The sequence below is a fragment of the Bufo bufo genome, chromosome 6 (assembly GCF_905171765.1).
Source record: "Bufo bufo chromosome 6, aBufBuf1.1, whole genome shotgun sequence".
NCBI lineage: Eukaryota > Metazoa > Chordata > Amphibia > Anura > Bufonidae > Bufo > Bufo bufo.
This window is the reverse complement of record NC_053394.1, coordinates 192,641,195-192,658,706: the sequence shown is the minus strand read 5'-3', so window position 1 is coordinate 192,658,706 and position 17,512 is coordinate 192,641,195. Positions and strand designations below refer to the sequence as shown.

At 44.1% G+C, this 17,512-nt stretch overlaps 1 protein-coding gene across 1 annotated transcript in view; it reads left to right on the top strand.

The window, feature by feature from the left end:
- LOC121005627 (transmembrane protein 132A-like) overlaps positions 1-17,512 on the top strand; it is a 779,862-nt gene that overhangs the window by 464,696 nt on the left and 297,654 nt on the right. The window contains exon 6 of the mRNA XM_040438401.1: positions 4,076-4,262. Coding sequence (XP_040294335.1) covers positions 4,076-4,262 — 187 coding nt within the window. The remainder of the gene's footprint in view (positions 1-4,075; positions 4,263-17,512) is intronic.

Below are 17,512 nucleotides of genomic sequence, written 5' to 3'. Positions count from 1 at the left end.
CAATTTCAGCTGTAGCTGGGACGTGTCGCACAGGAAATCCATGGCCAGATTGACGGATTTGAAAGCGGCCAGGATGTCGTCTCGGGAGACACTCTGGTCGACATCCGTTTGGATTTGGTTCAGCCTGGCTCTAAGGAAAGAAGAGACCTCTGTGGCCGCAATGGAGGTTGAGGCCGAAGCTGCGGCCGCCGAGTAACCCCTTTTTAGGGTGCACTCTGCCCTCCTATCTAGAGGGTCCTGCAGACTAGACCCATAGTCTGCAGGAACCAGAGTGCGCCTGGACAGTTTGGCTATCGCCATGTCCACCTTAGGTATGGAACCCCATGATTCCACTAAGGGTTTAGCCATCGGAAACATTAACTTAAATTTCCGGGTGAGGACTGGGCCTTTTTCTGGCTTTTTCCATTCTGTGCGCATCACAGAAAGAAGGGTCTCATCTGCCTTAAAGACCCGCTGAGTCCGGCAGGCGGGATCGGAAGACTCCCCTATGTCGACATCATGGTCCCCCGACCTGATGGACTTTAGTAGCTTCTGTGTCTTTTCGGGTGGAAAGAAACATGAAGTTGATTCCTCCTCATCCGAGGAAGATGACCCCACAGAAAGGGGCATAAGTCTGTCAGTGGGGGCGACAACTTCCATTAGAGTCTGAGAGGGAACCGGTAACCTCTCATTTAGAAGGCGTACGACACCCTTGATGGAGTCGTCTACGTACGTCTTAGCCCACTGGTACATATCCTGCATAGACGGTTCTGTAGTGGTGCCCGAACGGCAGCTGTCGCACCTGGAATAGGGGCAACTCTCGTCAAGAGGCGTGTTGCAATCATAACAGGCCAGGTGTTTCCTCTTGGCCGCAGACTTCCGTTGCTGGTCTGACTCTCTAGGAGAAGCCATAGCTGAAACGAAAGAAGAAAATTAAAACATCCGTGAATTAAAAAACTAAGGGAGTAAAAGACATTGATTAGCGGCACGAACCAGAGGAGAAAAGTCAAGCACTTTGAAAAATAGAGGCTGAATGGAATTCAGATATTAGACAACTTTCACTGAACACAGGAGACTCTGGAGCTAGCTTGTTAAAGCAGCGGAGCCAGAGACAGACTGAAGCTGTCAGGGAGCTTAAGAAGGGAACAGCTCCACCCAGGGGAGGGGCCCAGCTACTAGCACTCCCCCAGGAGTCAGAGTAACAGCTGTACGTCTTTAAACATTAGTGTGGTAAAGGAATACATCTTAACTGCCTTTACAACGCCCATCCCTCCTGAAAAACAACCCCCCGGCTGGCAGGAATTAGTTTGCTTTAAGCAGAAAGAAAAAACGACATCAGCCGAAAGACCGGAAGTGACGCCGTAGCAGGCAGCGCGTCACTTCCGGTCATGGCGGCGCCCATGCCACGCCGAAGTCTGAGCGAGCCGAGGCATCCAGGAGGGGAAAACTCAGTAACACATCGCCCCCAAAAATCGCTAAGTTCAGCAGCTGAATGGGGGAATGAAAGAATAAGCGCAGGTTAGAAAAAGCGCTAGATGTAATGGACAAAAAAAGGAGACCAATCTGGAATAATGGTCTCCAAACTCCCAGAGAGGGAGAGCTTTGCCAGTCCACCTGTCCAAAGGACAGAAAAAAACACGCTGGGCTGGGGGGTGAACCCCTCCCTTTAAGGGAGCTGGAGTTCTTCTATTGGTTATTCTTTGGGCTCATTAAAAATTCCGCCGGTCCTACCAGTCCACGGGGGGCAGTTAACCCCATCTGTGCTGCTGGTGGGACGTAAGGGAACATAGTTTATAAGGTGTAGGGATTTGCTCTGGTAGGCAGGGTAAGCGGACGCAATACAGAGGCAAAACCACGGTTGAAAAGCAAAAGTCAGTGTTTATTCACACAAAAAGGCAGAAAAGAAACACAATACTTGGCAGGGCCCTTGTGTTAATTCACACAGCAGGAGTCCTTGTGTTAATTCACACAGCAAAAGTCCACAGAACTCAAAAACACGTCACCTCTCAGTCCACAGCAGGCTTTAGGGCGCCTGACTCCCAGCAGGCGGCTCTCATGCAGCTCTCAGCCATGCAGTATGGCAGAACTCCTCAGCTCCCAAAATACAGAGCTCCACTATCACCTCGAGGTTCATTCCACACTCAGAGGTTCATTCCACCCTGCTCTTTGGCTGCTTCCATTAATTCCTACAAAGGCTAAAAAAGACATCTGTCCATCCAATTCAGCTTGTTATCCTGTAAATTGATCCAGAGGAGGGCAAAAAAAAACAACAACTGAGGTTGAAGTCAATTTTCCTCACTTTAGGGGGAAAAATAAATTTCTTCCCGACTCCAATCAGGCAATCAGAATAACTCCCTGGATCAACGACCCCTCTCTAGTAACTATAACCTGTAATGTTATTACACTCCAGAAATATATCCAGGCCCCTCTTTTAGTGAATTCAACATCACCACCTCCTCAGGCAGAGAGTTCCAGTAAAGACACTTATAAGCCTCTGTAAACTTGGCTTGTTGCAGGAAAAAATATGTACTTCAAAAAATTTTAAATTTATGTTAAAATGGTAAGTCTCCTAAATAAAAAAAGTAAAAGTTTTTTTGTAAGTGCAGCCAAAATTAAGTAAAGATGTGGAAATATATTTCTGATAAAAATATTGAATAGTATTTATGTATGTATGTGAAATATTGCAGTTGAAAATTGGAAAATATGCCAATTTTTACACATTTTCATAGATTTTAAGTTTTTTTTAATAAAGATACGCATATTTTATCAGTATAATTTCACCACCTAAGGAGAGTACGATATGTGATGAGAAAACAGAATTACTTTGATGTGCAAAACCTTTACGAAGTTATTCTCTGCTAAAGTGACACATGTCAGATTTCCAAAATCTGGCTTGGTCATTAAGGCCCAAACAGGCTTGGTCACTAAGGGGTATATTCTCTTAGGATACGGGGGTGTATGCTATCTGGTCCCAGCGAGTGTTCTATTTTCATCCATACCATTTATATAATTGAAAAACATTTTAGGGTTAATTTTACTGTCTTTGGCAAGGAATCTCTCTGTCTCTAGTTTGTCTGCTTTTATTTGTCTTTTAAATATTCTATTTTTTTTCCTTATAGTTTTTCAATGTTCCCTTGCTGCTCTCCTGTTTTAGTGATTTAAATGCTTTCTTTTTGTCATTTATTGCTTTCTTTACAATTCTGTTTGTGCACATTGGTTTGTTATTGTTACTTACCCTTTTATTCCCAAAAGGTATGTACCTCTCACAATTAGAGTCTAGGATACCTTTAAAAATATCCCATTTTTATTTATTTTTATTTTTATTTTTGAGTTTATGGTACATGGAAACCTATGTACTGTTAAATATTAAGTGCAGCACACACAAGCTTTTTGTAGTTGCATTTTTCACCTTTAATATGCATTTTTGGGGTCATTCTTTTTTTGGTTTTTTTCTATGGGTCTGATGTTGATTCCCTCCCTGGGATTTTTTGTTGCACAGGCGTCTATACGCTGTTCTCGTAACTTAGGAGTGGTAAGTGAGTGATATGGGTGTGGCACGGTCAGGCAGGTGCCAGGACATCGAGCCCACACGTTTACAAATTTTTATGCCTATAAACAGGTATAAAAGCGTGAGTGAAAACTACTTCAGTCAGGGGCTGGAATAGTTTTCACTCCAAACGTACAGACTGCAAATCGGGAAAATCCTCTGGCATCTTATGGAGGAAACAAATTGTAGATGACCCCTATTGTTTTTTTTGTGGGGGGGGAAGGGTATGTATGTGTTTTTTTGCGTGTTTTTTTGTAATAATACACTACATGTATATTGCTTTAGATTGGAAGTCAGATTACAGAAGGCTACACCAGACTGTTAAAACACCTCCAAACAGCTACAATTGGCTATAGCAGCCAACAAGTCAGACATTTTTTTAAAGCATTATTTTGGTAAAACAAACCACACAACACAAACTATGGGTGTCAGCATACCTAGTTGGCATTTCTGTATGGCAGATGCTGCCTGTTTATTCTATAATTATATTTTTTTGCTGTATTGTTTTCTTTTAATCACTATGTTAATATCTCTTGCATCTCTTTTCAGGTTCCCCCCAGTTATTGCTCTTTTGGATTTCCTTGTGAGTAATGTCTCTGTAGGGCTTGCTGTGTCACGGAGGATTACATTCCAGCTAGAAGTTCCAGGTGGTGGTTTAGCCACAGCAGGTGTCAGAGGCAACGCTGAAGTGCTGGTATCAGATCATGATCTAAAAGCTATTATCCCACTTGTAAAGGTATAGCAAAGTTATTATTACATGCTGTGATGTGTCTAGTACTGTGTTCACAAAAAATAATATAAATCTCTTGATAAAGTTTATCTATAGTTTCTATCTTTTTTTAAACATAAATGTTTCTTTTTATTGACAAAAATAATCATATGGAGCAAGGAAACAGCAGGTATTATAATATATCAGAGATCGTCAGCTCTACGAATATCATACATTTAAGTAGAAATGAGTATCAATTATAAAACAATGCACCATATTAAACAGTAAAAGAAAAAAGAAAAACATTCACAAAAGGTCTCCAACAAAAACATTGTGTTTCTTTAGTACTCATCAAGTGAACCGATGTTGTTTGACCCAAGAGTTCCACTGGTTATGGAAAAAGGCTAGTGATTTTTTACGGAGAGCTATCAGTTGTTCATATCAGAGATGAGCGAATTTCTCAAATTCAATTTGGTCGGTTCGCCGAATTTTTCAAAAAGATTTGTTTTGATCCGAATTTATTCGTGATGAATCGCGTAAAAAAATAAATCTATTTCCTGGCTGCAGAGAGTATGTATAGTGGTGTAGAACACTGCGCCATGCACAAAACATGCATAGGGAGTCTGCTGTGGTAGTGAAACAATACTGTGAGTCAGTATGACACGAAGGGGACAGGCGTCGCTCTTAGATTTACTTCACACTTCACTTATTTAGGCAGTTATGGGGCCAAAACTGCCCAAATAACTCAAATGTGAACTCAGCCTTTCAGGTCAATGTTAGCACCAGGTATAAAGCACCGTGCAGAGGCCCAGGATCCTACTATACTGTGAAAGAGTGCACTCCTTTTACACCGTCAGCTGATTCTACATATATTTCTACAGAACCTGTACTATTAAACGCTGATACAAGTAGTGCCCCCCCCTGACAGAGAAAAGAGGGTGTCAGCAGTAAGTTTGTGTTGACATCACTGATTATTTTGCCCTTCCTCTGATCTTTCAGAACAACAACACCCAAAAAACAGATCCTATCTGTTGAGCATCCGCCTTCACTCGGTCAGCATTTGGTCAGTAAACCATCAGTATTGCTAAGGCCAAAAAAAAACAGGAGTGTATCCAAAACAGAGATGACATGTGAATGGAATATTTGCATGTCTTCTGTGTTTTGTACCCACTCCTGCTTTTGGCTACCAAATCATAAGCCAATTCTGATGCAAAATAGGGACCATGTCATACAGGCCTTACAGCTGCTACATAGACAGGATCAGTTGTGTCTCTCATTTTTCCTTCCTTCTGACAGATCAGAAGAAGGGTCAAATAAATGGTGATGTCAACCAGGCCAAAAAGGCAAAATAGTGCCCCTGTCATGGAGTAGTGATGGCCCGAATAGTTCGCCGGCGAATAGTTCCCGGCGAACATAGCTTGTTCGCGTTCGCCGCGGCGGGCGAACATATGCAATGTTCGGTCCTCCCCCTATACATCGTCATTGAGTAAACTTTGACCCTGTACCTCACAGTCAGCAGACACATTCCAGCCAATCAGCAGCAGACCCTCCCTCCCAGACCCTCCCACCTTCTGGACAGCATCCATTTTAGATTCATTCAGAAGCTGCATTCTCAGTGAGAGGAGGGACAGTGCTGCTGCTGCTGATTCAATAGGGAAAACGTTAGCTAGGGCAGTGTTCTGTGTCCACAGACTCATCTGCTGTAAGGATAGCGTCCTGACAGCACCCAAAAAAGCCCTTTTCAGGGCTGGTACATCAGTCAGATTTTTTATTTATTTATATATATATATATATATATATATATATTGCAGTTGCCTGCCCGTGTGTGAGAGGCTGCAGGCTCAGTCACAGACAGTACTGTGTGCACACCATTCATACAAAGTGTGACAGAAAATACCTTGCAGATAAAAAAAATTCTATTTAATCTTTTTCTGTGATCTAATCACAGTTGCAAGCCAGTGTGTGTCAGGCCCACCCAGACTGTATTGTGGCCACTGGCTAGTGGCTAGGCCTCCACTTATACCGTTACAGGGTCTAACTCACTCACAAATACCTCGCAGATAAAAAAAAATTATATTTGATATTTTTCTGTTATATAATCACAGTTGCAAGCCCGTGTGTGTCAGGCCCACACAGACTGTATTGTGGCCACTGGCTAGGCCTCCACTTATACCGTTACCGGGTGTCACTCACTCAAATACCTTTCAGATAAAAAATCTATTTAATATTTTTCTGCGATCAAATGTGATTACATTTGCAAGCCAATGTGTGTCAGGCCCACACAGACTGTATTGTGGCCACTGGCTAGGCCTCCACTTATACCGTTACAGAGTGTCACTCACTCAAATACCTTTCAGATAAAAAAAATTATATTTAATATTTTTCTGTGATCTAATCACATTTGCAAGCCAGTGTGTGTCAGGCCCACACAGACTGTATTGTGGCCACTGGCTAGTGGCTAGGCCTCCACTTATACCGTTACAGGGTGTCACTCACTCACAAATACCTCGCAGATAAAAAAAAATTCTATTTAATATTTTTCTGTGATCTAATCACATTTGCAAGCCCGTGTGTGTCAGGCCCACACAGACTGTATTGTGGCCACTAGCTAGTGGCTAGGCCTCCACTTATACCGTTACAGGGTGTCACTCACTCACAAATACCTTGCAGATAAAAAAAAATTATATTTAATATTTTTCTGTGATATAATTACAGTTGCAAGCCAGTGTGTGTCAGGCCCACACAGACTGTACTGTGCCCACTGCCCACCACTTATACACTGCGTGCAGAATTATTAGGCAAATGAGTATTTTGACCACATCATCCTCTTTATGCATGTTGTCTTACTCCAAGCTGTATAGGCTCGAAAGCCTACTACCAATTAAGCATATTAGGTGATGTGCATCTCTGTAATGAGAAGGGGTGTGGTCTAATGACATCAACACCCTATATAAGGTGTGCATAATTATTAGGCAACTTCCTTTCCTTTGGCAAAATGGGTCAAAAGAAGGACTTGACAGGCTCAGAAAAGTCAAAAATAGTGAGATATCTTGCAGAGGGATGCAGCACTCTTAAAATTGCAAAGCTTCTGAAGCGTGATCATCGAACAATCAAGCGTTTCATTCAAAATAGTCAACAGGGTCGCAAGAAGCGTGTGGAAAAACCAAGGCGCAAAATAACTGCCCATGAACTGAGAAAAGTCAAGCGTGCAGCTGCCAAGATGCCACTTGCCACCAGTTTGGCCATATTTCAGAGCTACAACATCACTGGAGTGCCCAAAAGCACAAGGTGTGCAATACTCAGAGACATGGCCAAGGTAAGAAAGGCTGAAAGACGACCACCACTGAACAAGACACACAAGCTGAAACGTCAAGACTGATTTTTCTAAGGTTTTATGGACTGATGAAATGAGAGTGAGTCTTGATGGGCCAGATGGATGGGCCCGTGGCTGGATTGGTAAAGGGCAGAGAGCTCCAGTCCGACTCAGAAGCCAGCAAGGTGGAGGTGGAGTACTGGTTTGGGCTGGTATCATCAAAGATGAGCTTGTGGGGCCTTTTCGGGTTGAGGATGGAGTCAAGCTCAACTCCCAGTCCTACTGCCAGTTTCTGGAAGACACCTTCTTCAAGCAGTGGTACAGGAAGAAGTCTGCATCCTTCAAGAAAAACATGATTTTCATGCAGCACAATGCTCCATCACACGCGTCCAAGTACTCCACAGTGTGGCTGGCAAGAAAGGGTATAAAAGAAGAAAATCTAATGACATGGCCTCCTTGTTCACCTGATCTCAACCCCATTGAGAACCTGTGGTCCATCATCAAATGTGAGATTTACAAGGAGGGAAAACAGTACACCTCTCTGAACAGTGTCTGGGAGGCTGTGGTTGCTGCTGCACGCAATGTTGATGGTGAAAAGGTCAAAACACTGACAGAATCCATGGATGGCAGGCTTTTGAGTGTCCTTGCAAAGAAAGGTGGCTATATTGGTCACTGATTTGTTTTTGTTTTGTTTTTGAATGTCAGAAATGTATATTTGTGAATGTTGAGATGTTATATTGGTTTCACTGGTAAAAATAAATAATTGAAATGGGTATATATTTGTTTTTTGTTAAGTTGCCTAATAATTATGCACAGTAATAGACACCTGCACACACAGATATCCCCCTAAAATAGCTAAAACTAAAAACAAACTAAAAACTACTTCCAAAAATATTCAGCTTTGATATTAATGAGTTTTTTGGGTTCATTGAGAACATGGTTGTTGTTCAATAATAAAATTAATCCTCAAAAATACAACTTGCCTAATAATTCTGCACTCCCTGTATAGGGTGGCACAGTACCTTGCACGCATAGTAACACTTATCTAATAAAAAATGACAGGCAGAGGCAGGCCACGCCGCAGGGGCCGTCGTGTTCGTGGTGCTGTGATTTCCACTGGCCCTGGAATAAGGCCCAGTGTTCAGAGGCCACGTACCCTGAACCCAAAAAATTCTGAGAAAATAGTTGACTGGCTTACACAGGACACCCAATCTTCAACAACTTCCGCTAAGAACCTTGATGCACCATCCTCCTCCAGCTCAGCTTTGGTCACCTGCTCTCAAGTTACCATTCTCCCGCCCGCCGCCACCACTACCACTACCACCACAGCCACCACAGCCTCTTCACTTGATCCCCCAGAGGAGTTATTTACACATCAGTTGGATGAAATTAGTGATGCGCAACCATTATTGCCAGAGGATGGAGATAACAGGGATATGTCTCAGTCAGGCAGCATTACACACATGGACGTACAGTGTGATGATGATGATGATGTTGTACCCGCTGCTGCTTCCTTTGCTGAGGTTACAGATACAAGTGAAGTGGTTGATGATGACGATGTGTCCGTGGATGCTACGTGGGTGCCTGCTCGAAGAGAAGAAGAAGAGGGGGAAAGTTCAGAAGGGGAGACAGAGAGGAGGAGGAGACGAGTTGTAAGCAGGGGGAGGTTGTTGCAAGGAGCTAGTGGCACAGTCAGACAGCATGTATCGGCACCCGGGGTCAGCCAGACAGCACGCCAATCAACGCATGCTGTTGCCCCAACCAGAATCCCGTCATTGCAAAGCTCAGCAGTGTGGCATTTTTTTTGTGTGTCTGCCTCTGACAACAGCGATGCCATTTGCAACCTGTGCCAAAAGAAACTGAGTCGTGGGAAATCCAACACCCACCTAGGTACAACTGCTTTGCGAAGGCACATGATCGCACATCACAAACGCCTATGGGATCAACACATGATGACAAGTAGAAGCAGCACACAAGCTCAAAGCCACCATCCTCCTCCTGGTCCAGCATCTTCAGCCATGTCAACCACTGCTGTCCTCCTTGTCCCCTCTCAACCACCCGCCACTCCGCCTCTCAGCCTCTCACCTTCAGCAGTTCCATCTCATCTGCCCACAGTCAGGTGTCTGTAAAGGAAATGTTTGAGCGTAGGAAGCCAATGTCACAGAGTCACCCCCTTGCCCGGCGTCTGACAGCTGGCTTGATGGAACTCTTAGCCCGCCAGCTTTTACCATACCAGCTGGTTGAGTCTGAGGCCTTCAAAAAATTTGTCGCTACTGGGACACCACAGTGGAAGGTACCCGGACAAATTTTTTTTTCAAAAAAGGCAATCCCAAACCTCTACTCAGTGATTGAAAAGGAAGTCATGGCATCTCTGGCATACAGTATTGGGGCAAGGGTCCACCTGACCACTGATACCTGGTCTGCAAAGCACGGTCAGGGCAGGTATATCACCTACACTGCGCATTGGGTCAACCTGCTGACGGCTGACAAGCATGGAATGCGTGGCTCTGCAGCGGAGTTGGTGACACCGCCACGACTTGCAGGCAGGCCTACTGCCACCTCCTCTACTCCTCCTACTCCATCCTCTTCCATAACCTCTTCCGCTGACTCCTCTTCTGCTGTGGTGTCTGGCTGCACATCAACTGAATCGCCCCAGCTCCCCAGGGGCTATTCCACATCCCGGATACGACAGTGTCACGCTGTCTTGGGGTTGACTTGCCTGAAAGCAGAGAGCCACACCGGACCAGCACTCCTGTCCGCCCTGAACGCACAGGTGGATCAGTGGCTGACCCCGCACCAACTGGAGATCGGCAAAGTGGTGTGTGACAATGGAAGCAATTTGTTGGCGGCATTGAATTTGGGCAAGTTGTCACATGTGCCGTGCATGACACATGTGTTGAATCTCATCGTACAACGCTTTGTGTCTAAGTACCCAGGCTTACAGGACATCCTCAAGCAGGCCAGGAAGGTGTGTGGCCATTTCAGGCCATGGCGCACTTTTCAGACATTCAGCGCCGAAACAACATGCCAGTGAGGCACTTGATTTGCGACAGCCCGACATGTTGGAATTCAACACTCCTAATGTTTGACCGCCTGCTCCAACAAGAAAAAGCCGTCAACGAGTATTTGTATGACCGGGGTGCTAGGACAGCCTCTGCGGAGCTGGGAATTTTTTTGCCACGTTATTGGATGCTCATGCGCAATGCCTGTAGGCTCATGCATCCTTTTGAGGAGGTGACAAACCTAGTCAGTCGCACCGAAGGCACCATCAGCGACCTCATCCCATTTGTTTTCTTCCTGGAGCGTGCCCTGCGAAGAGTGCTGGATCAGGCTGTAGATGAGCGTGAAGAGGAAGAGGAAGAGTTGTGGTCACCATCACCACCAGAAACAGCCTTCTCATCATCGCTTGCCGGACCTGCGGCAACGCTGCAAGAGGAGTATGAGGAAGAGGAGTCAGAGGAGAAATGTGGCTTTGAGGAGGAGGAAGACCAACCACAGCAGGCATCCCAGGGTGCTCGTTGTTGTCACCTATCTGGGACCCGTGGTGTTGTACGTGGCTGGGGTGAAGTACAGACCGTCAATAACATCTGTGAGGACGAGGAACGGGAAATGAGTAGCTCGGCATCCAACCTTGTGCAAATGGGGTCTTTCATGCTGTCATGTCTGTTGAGGGACCCTCGTATAAAAAGGATGAAGGAGAACGACCTGTACTGGGTGGCCACGCTACTAGACCCCCGTATAAGCAGAAAGTGGCGGAAATTTTACCAACTTACCGAAAGTCAGAAAGGATGCAGCAGTTCAAAACAAAACTGAAAAATATGCTTTACACAGCTTACAAGGGGGATGTCACAGCACAACGGGAATCTAATAGGGGAAGAGGTGAAAGTAATCCTCCTCCTACCACGACCACGGCGGCAAGGACAGGACGCTTTACAGATGTGTTGTTGATGGAGGACATGCAGAGCTTTTTCAGTCCTACACATCGCCACAGCCCTTCGGGATCCAGCCTTAGAGAACAACTCGACCGACAGGTAGAAGACTACCTCGCCTTAACTGCAGATATCGACACTCTGAGGAGCGATAAACCCCTTGACTACTGGGTGTGCAGGCTTGAACTGTGGCCTGAGCTATCCCAGTTTGCGATAGAACTTCTGGCCTGCCCCGCTTCAAGTGTTCTGTCAGAAAGAACCTTCAGTGCAGCAGGAGGCATTGTCACTGACAAAAGAAGTCGCCTCGGTCAAAAAAGTGTAGATTACCTCACCTTCATTAAGATGAATGAGGCATGGATCCCGAAGGGACTGACAGTGGGGGACACGTTTGACTAACAAAAGGCCTGATGACATGCCTTGGCCTCAAAATGGTCCACACGCTGCTGTATTTAATGTCTGCATACCGGATGACTTTCGTGAATTCTCCGCCACCAACTAGGGTTCAAGCCGCAATGTTTTAGTCACCTTTCTGCCTTGAAAACATTAATTTTTCTGGCCGCTGCTACAACAGCGGCTGCAACAATAACATTATTTTTCAGGCATGTGTACATGCCTAATTTTTCTGGCCTCTGGTGCTGCACTGTGGCTGCAAAAACAAAACAAAAAAAAAAGGCCCATACAAGTGTCAATTCCCCTTCGTGATCGTTACGTGGTGAAGGGGCTTGCGTATCACAATGAAGCGATCATCACCTCTGAGTGTGTTGGCAATGTTGCCACACCCCAGATGATAAGGCCGTTGCTTCATTATGATCAGACCAAAAGCGATCGGCTGGATAATTTTTCATAGAAAAAAAAAAAATTATTATTATTCTTTTTTTTTAAGTTGTATGGGTGGGTTTTTAATACATAAAATAAAAAAATCATAATAAAGTCTCTTAATAGTTTATTAGAAATAATGCAGACAATTTAAAAAATCCCCATCAATTCCAATACAAAGCAAGTACAAAGCTCAGAACTAAATTATTCCAGGATGTCGTAATGGTTCGTTAATTCGACAATGGTTAATCAATTCGACACACGTCCCCGGATAGGGAACGTAGCAGGGATTAAACTGATAGGAATAGTACTAGTTAAGACACCACTCATATAGGGTGTCACAGCACATTGCTCCGTGCACGCGCAGTGCCCCAACTTGGGAGTAAGAGGACCGACCAAGCTGTGTTTTTTCATCCCTCGGTTCCTGAAATCAATTCAGTTTGGTGTATCAGAGTTTGGTCTGTCACTGTGAAGGCAGTCGAAGGTACCCGGCCTAAATTTATTTTCACAAAAGGCAATCCCACCCTGATATGGGACGTAACAGGGATTAAACTGATGAGAATAGTACTACAGAAAATAGCACTCATATCGGGTGTGACAGTAAATTGCACGGCGCAGACGCAGTGACCGTGGCGTAAATTCAAACAAAGGGGAGGGAGCCAGCGTTTTTTTTAACCATCTCCCCGTTCGAAAAATCTATTTAATAAATGGACCCCAGATTGGGGACGTAACAGGGATTAAACTGATGAGAAGAGAGAACTACAGAAAATACCACTCATATCGGGTGTGACAGTAAGACCGTGGCGTAAATTCAAACAAAGGGGAGGGAGCCAGAGTTTTTTTTAACCATCTCCCCGTTTGAAAAATCAATTTAATAAATGGACCCCAGATTGGGGACGTAACAGGGATTAAACTGATGAGAAGAGAGAACTACAGAAAATACCACTCATATCGGGTGTGACAGTAAGACCGTGGCGTAAATTCAAACAAAGGGGAGGGAGCCAGCGTTTTTTTAACCATCTCCCCGTTCGAAAAATCCATTTAATAAATGGACCGCAGAATGGGGACGTAACAGGGATTAAACTGATGAGAAGAGAGAACTACAGAAAATACCACTCATATCGGGTGTGACAGTAAGACCGTGGCGTAAATTCAAACAAAGGAGAGGGAGCCAGCGTTTTTTTTACCATCTCCCCGTTCGAAAAATCAATTTAATAAATGGACCCCAGATTGGGGACGTAACAGGGATTAAACTGATGAGAAGAGAGAACTACAGAAAATACCACTCATATCGGGTGTGACAGTAAATTGCACGGTGCAGACGCAGTGACCGTGGCGTAAATTCAAACAAAGGGGAGGGAGCCAGCATTTTTTTTTAACCATCTCCCCGTTCGAAAAATCAATTTAATAAATGGACCCCAGATTGGGGACGTAACAGGGATTAAACTGATGAGAAGAGAGAACTACAGAAAATACCACTCATATCGGGTGTGACAGTAAGACCGTGGCGTAAATTCAAACAAAGGGGACGGAGCCAGCGTTATTTTTAACCATCTCCCCGTTCGAAAAATCTATTTAATAAATGGACCCCAGATTGGGGACGTAACAGGGATTAAACTGATGAGAAGAGAGAACTACAGAAAATACCACTCATATCGGGTGTGAGAGTAAATTGCACGGCGCAGACGCAGTGACTGTGGCTTAAATTCAAACAAAGGGGAGGGAGCCATCGTTTTTTTAACCATCTCCCCGTTCGAAAAATCAATTTAATAAATGGACCCCAGATTGGGGACGTAACAGGGATTAAACTGATGAGAAGAGAGAACTACAGAAAATACCACTCATATCGGGTGTGACAGTAAATTGAACGGCGCAGACGCAGTGACCGTGGCGTGGATTCAAACAAAGAGGAGGGAGCCAGCATTTTTTTAACCATCTCCCCGTTCGAAAAATCCATTTAATAAATGGACCCCAGAATGGGGACGTAACAGGTTTAAACTGATGAGAAGAGAGAACTACAGAAAATAGCACTCATATCGGGTGTGAGAGTAAATTGCACGGCGCAGACGCAGTGACCATGGCGTGGATTCAAACAAAGGGGAGGGAGCCAGTGTTTTTTTAACCATCTCCCCATTCGAAAAATCAATTTAACCACCTCAGCTCCCCTACCTTAAACACCCTTAATGACCAGGCCACTTTTTACACTTCTGCACTACACTACTTTCGCCATTTATTGCTCGGTCATGCAACTTACCACCCAAATGAATTTTACCTCCTTTTCTTCTCACTAATAGAGCTTTCATTTGGTGGTATTTCATTGCTGCTGACATTTTTACTTTTTTTGTTATTAATCGAAATTTAACAAAATTTTTGCAAAAAAATGACATTTTTCACTTTCAGTTGTAAAATTTTTCAAAAAAACGACATCCATATATAAATTTTTCTCTAAATGTATTGTTCTACATGTCTTTGATAAAAAAAAAAAAATGTTTGGGTAAAAAAATAATGGTTTGGGTAAAAGTTATAGCGTTTACAAACTATGGTAAAAAAATGTGAATTTCCGCTTTTTGAAGCAGCTCTGACTTTCTGAGCACCTGTCATGTTTCCTGAGGTTCTACAATGCCCAGACAGTAGAAAAACCCCACAAATGACCCCATTTCGGAAAGTAGACACCCTAAGGTATTCGATGATGGGCATAGTGAGTTCATAGAACTTTTTATTTTTTGTCACAAGTTAGCGGAAAATGATGATTATTTTTTTTTTCTTACAAAGTCTCATATTCCACTAACTTGTGACAAAAAATAAAAACTTCCATGAACTCACTATACCCATCACGAAATACCTTGGGGTGTCTTCTTTCCAAAATGGGGTCACTTGTGTGGTAGTTATACTGCCCTGGCTTTCTAGGGGCCCTAATGTGTGGTAAGTAGGGATGAGCGAACCCGAACTGTATAGTTCGGGTTCGTACCGAATTTTGGGGTGTCCGTGACACGGACTCGAACCCGAACATTTTCGTAAAAGTCCGGGTTCGGGTTCGGTGTTCGGCGCTTTCTTGGCGCTTTTTGAAAGGCTGCAAAGCAGCCAATCAACAAGCGTCATACTACTTGCCCCAAGAGGCCATCACAGCCTTGCCTACTATTGGCATGGCTGTGATTGGCCAGTGCAGCATGTGACCCAGCCTCTATATAAGCTTGGGTCACGTAGCGCTGCACGTCACTCTGCTGATTCAAGCATAGGGAGAAGTTACTGCTGCGACGTTAGGGCGAGATTAGGCAGATTAACTCCTCCAAAAGACTTAATTCAGTGATCGATCTCCAGCTGTGGATCATTGAAGTGCTGATATTCAATTGCTCACTTTTTTTAGGCTGCCCAGAGCGTTTTTATATCACTTTTTTCTGGGGTGATCGGCGGCCATTTTGTGGCTTGTGGTGCGCCAGCACAAGCTATCACCAAGTGCATTTAACCATCAATAGTGTGGTTATTTTGTGCTATATCCTACATCAGGTGCAGGCTGAGCCTGTGTCACCCAAGTGCATTTAACCATCAACAGTGTGGAAATTTTTGGGCCATATACTACATCAGGTGCAGGCTGAGCCTGTGTCACCCAAGTGCATTTAACCATCAACAGTGTGGTTATCTTTTGGCCATATACTACATCAGGTGCAGGCTGAGCCTGTGTCACCCAAGTGCATTTAACCATCAACAGTGTGGAAATTTTTTGGCCATATACTACATCAGGTGCAGGCTGAGCCTGTGTCACCCAAGTGCATTTAACCATCAACAGTGTGGTTATTTTTTGGCCATATACTACATCAGGTGCAGGCTGAGCCTGTGTCACCCAAGTGCATTTAACCATCAACAGTGTGGTTATTTTTTGGCCATATACTACATCAGGTGCAGGCTGAGCCTGTGTCACCCAAGTGCATTTAACCATCAATAGTGTGGTTATTTTTTGGCCATATACTACATCAGGGGCAAGTTGAGCCTGTCACCCAGCGCCTAAAAAATAGGCCTGACATTTATATTCAACCAAATCTGTACTGTTTTAGCTGGTCAAGTTATATTTAGTGACCGTAAAAGCACAGTTTTTGTTCTGGGTTGAAAAACTATTCCCAAATTTGCCATTCTCAAAATTAGTAGTTTCTGTTATATCAGGCCTACTTTAAATCTATCCCAAAAAGGATATCTTAGATTCAAGGTGCTAATAGTGTCATTCTGAAAAACTTAACACACACGCTACCGTGCAGATACAAGTCTAGTTCTGTGATTAAAGGTATATCTGTCACACAGCGCGTAAAAAATAGGCCTGACATTTATATTCAACCAAATCTGTACTGTTTTAGCTGGTCAAATTATTTGTAGTGACCGTAAAAGCACAGTTTTTGTTCTGGGTTGAAAAACTATTCCCAAATTTGCCATTCTCATAAATAAGTAGTTTCTGCTATATCAGGCCTACTTTAAATCTATCCCAAAAAGGATATCTTAGATTCAAGGTGCTGATAGTGTCATTCTGAAAAACTTAACACACACGCTACCGTGCAGATACAAGTCTAGTTCAGTGATTAAAGGTATATCTGTCACACAGCGCGTAAAAAATAGGCCTGACATTTATATTCAACCAAATCTGTACTGTTTTAGCTGGTCAAATTATTTGTAGTGACCGTAAAAGCATGGTTTTTGTTCTGGGTTGAAAAACTATTCCCAAATTTGCCATTCTCATAAATAAGTAGTTTCTGCTATATCAGGCATACTTTAAATCTATCCCAAAAAGGATATCTTACAACTAGTAAGGGACGCGGACGTGGACATGGTCGTGGTGGTGTTAGTGGACCCTCTGGTGCTGGGAGAGGACGTGGCCGTTCTGCCACAGCCACACGTCCTAGTGTACCAACTACCTTAGGTCCCAGTAGCCGCCAGAATTTACAGGGATATTTGGTGGGGCCCAATGCCGTTCTAAGGATGGTAAGGCCTGAGCAGGTACAGGCATTAGTCAATTGGGTGGCCGACAGTGCATCCAGCACGTTCACATTATCTCCCACCCAGTCTTCTGCAGAAAGCACACAGATGGCGCATGAACACCAAGCCCATCAGTCTGTCACATCACCCCCATGCATATCAGGGAAACTGTCTGAGCCTCAAGTTATGCAGCAGTCTCTTATGCTGTTTGAAGACTCTGCTGCCAGGGTTCCCCAAGGGCATCCACCTAGCCCTTCCCCAGG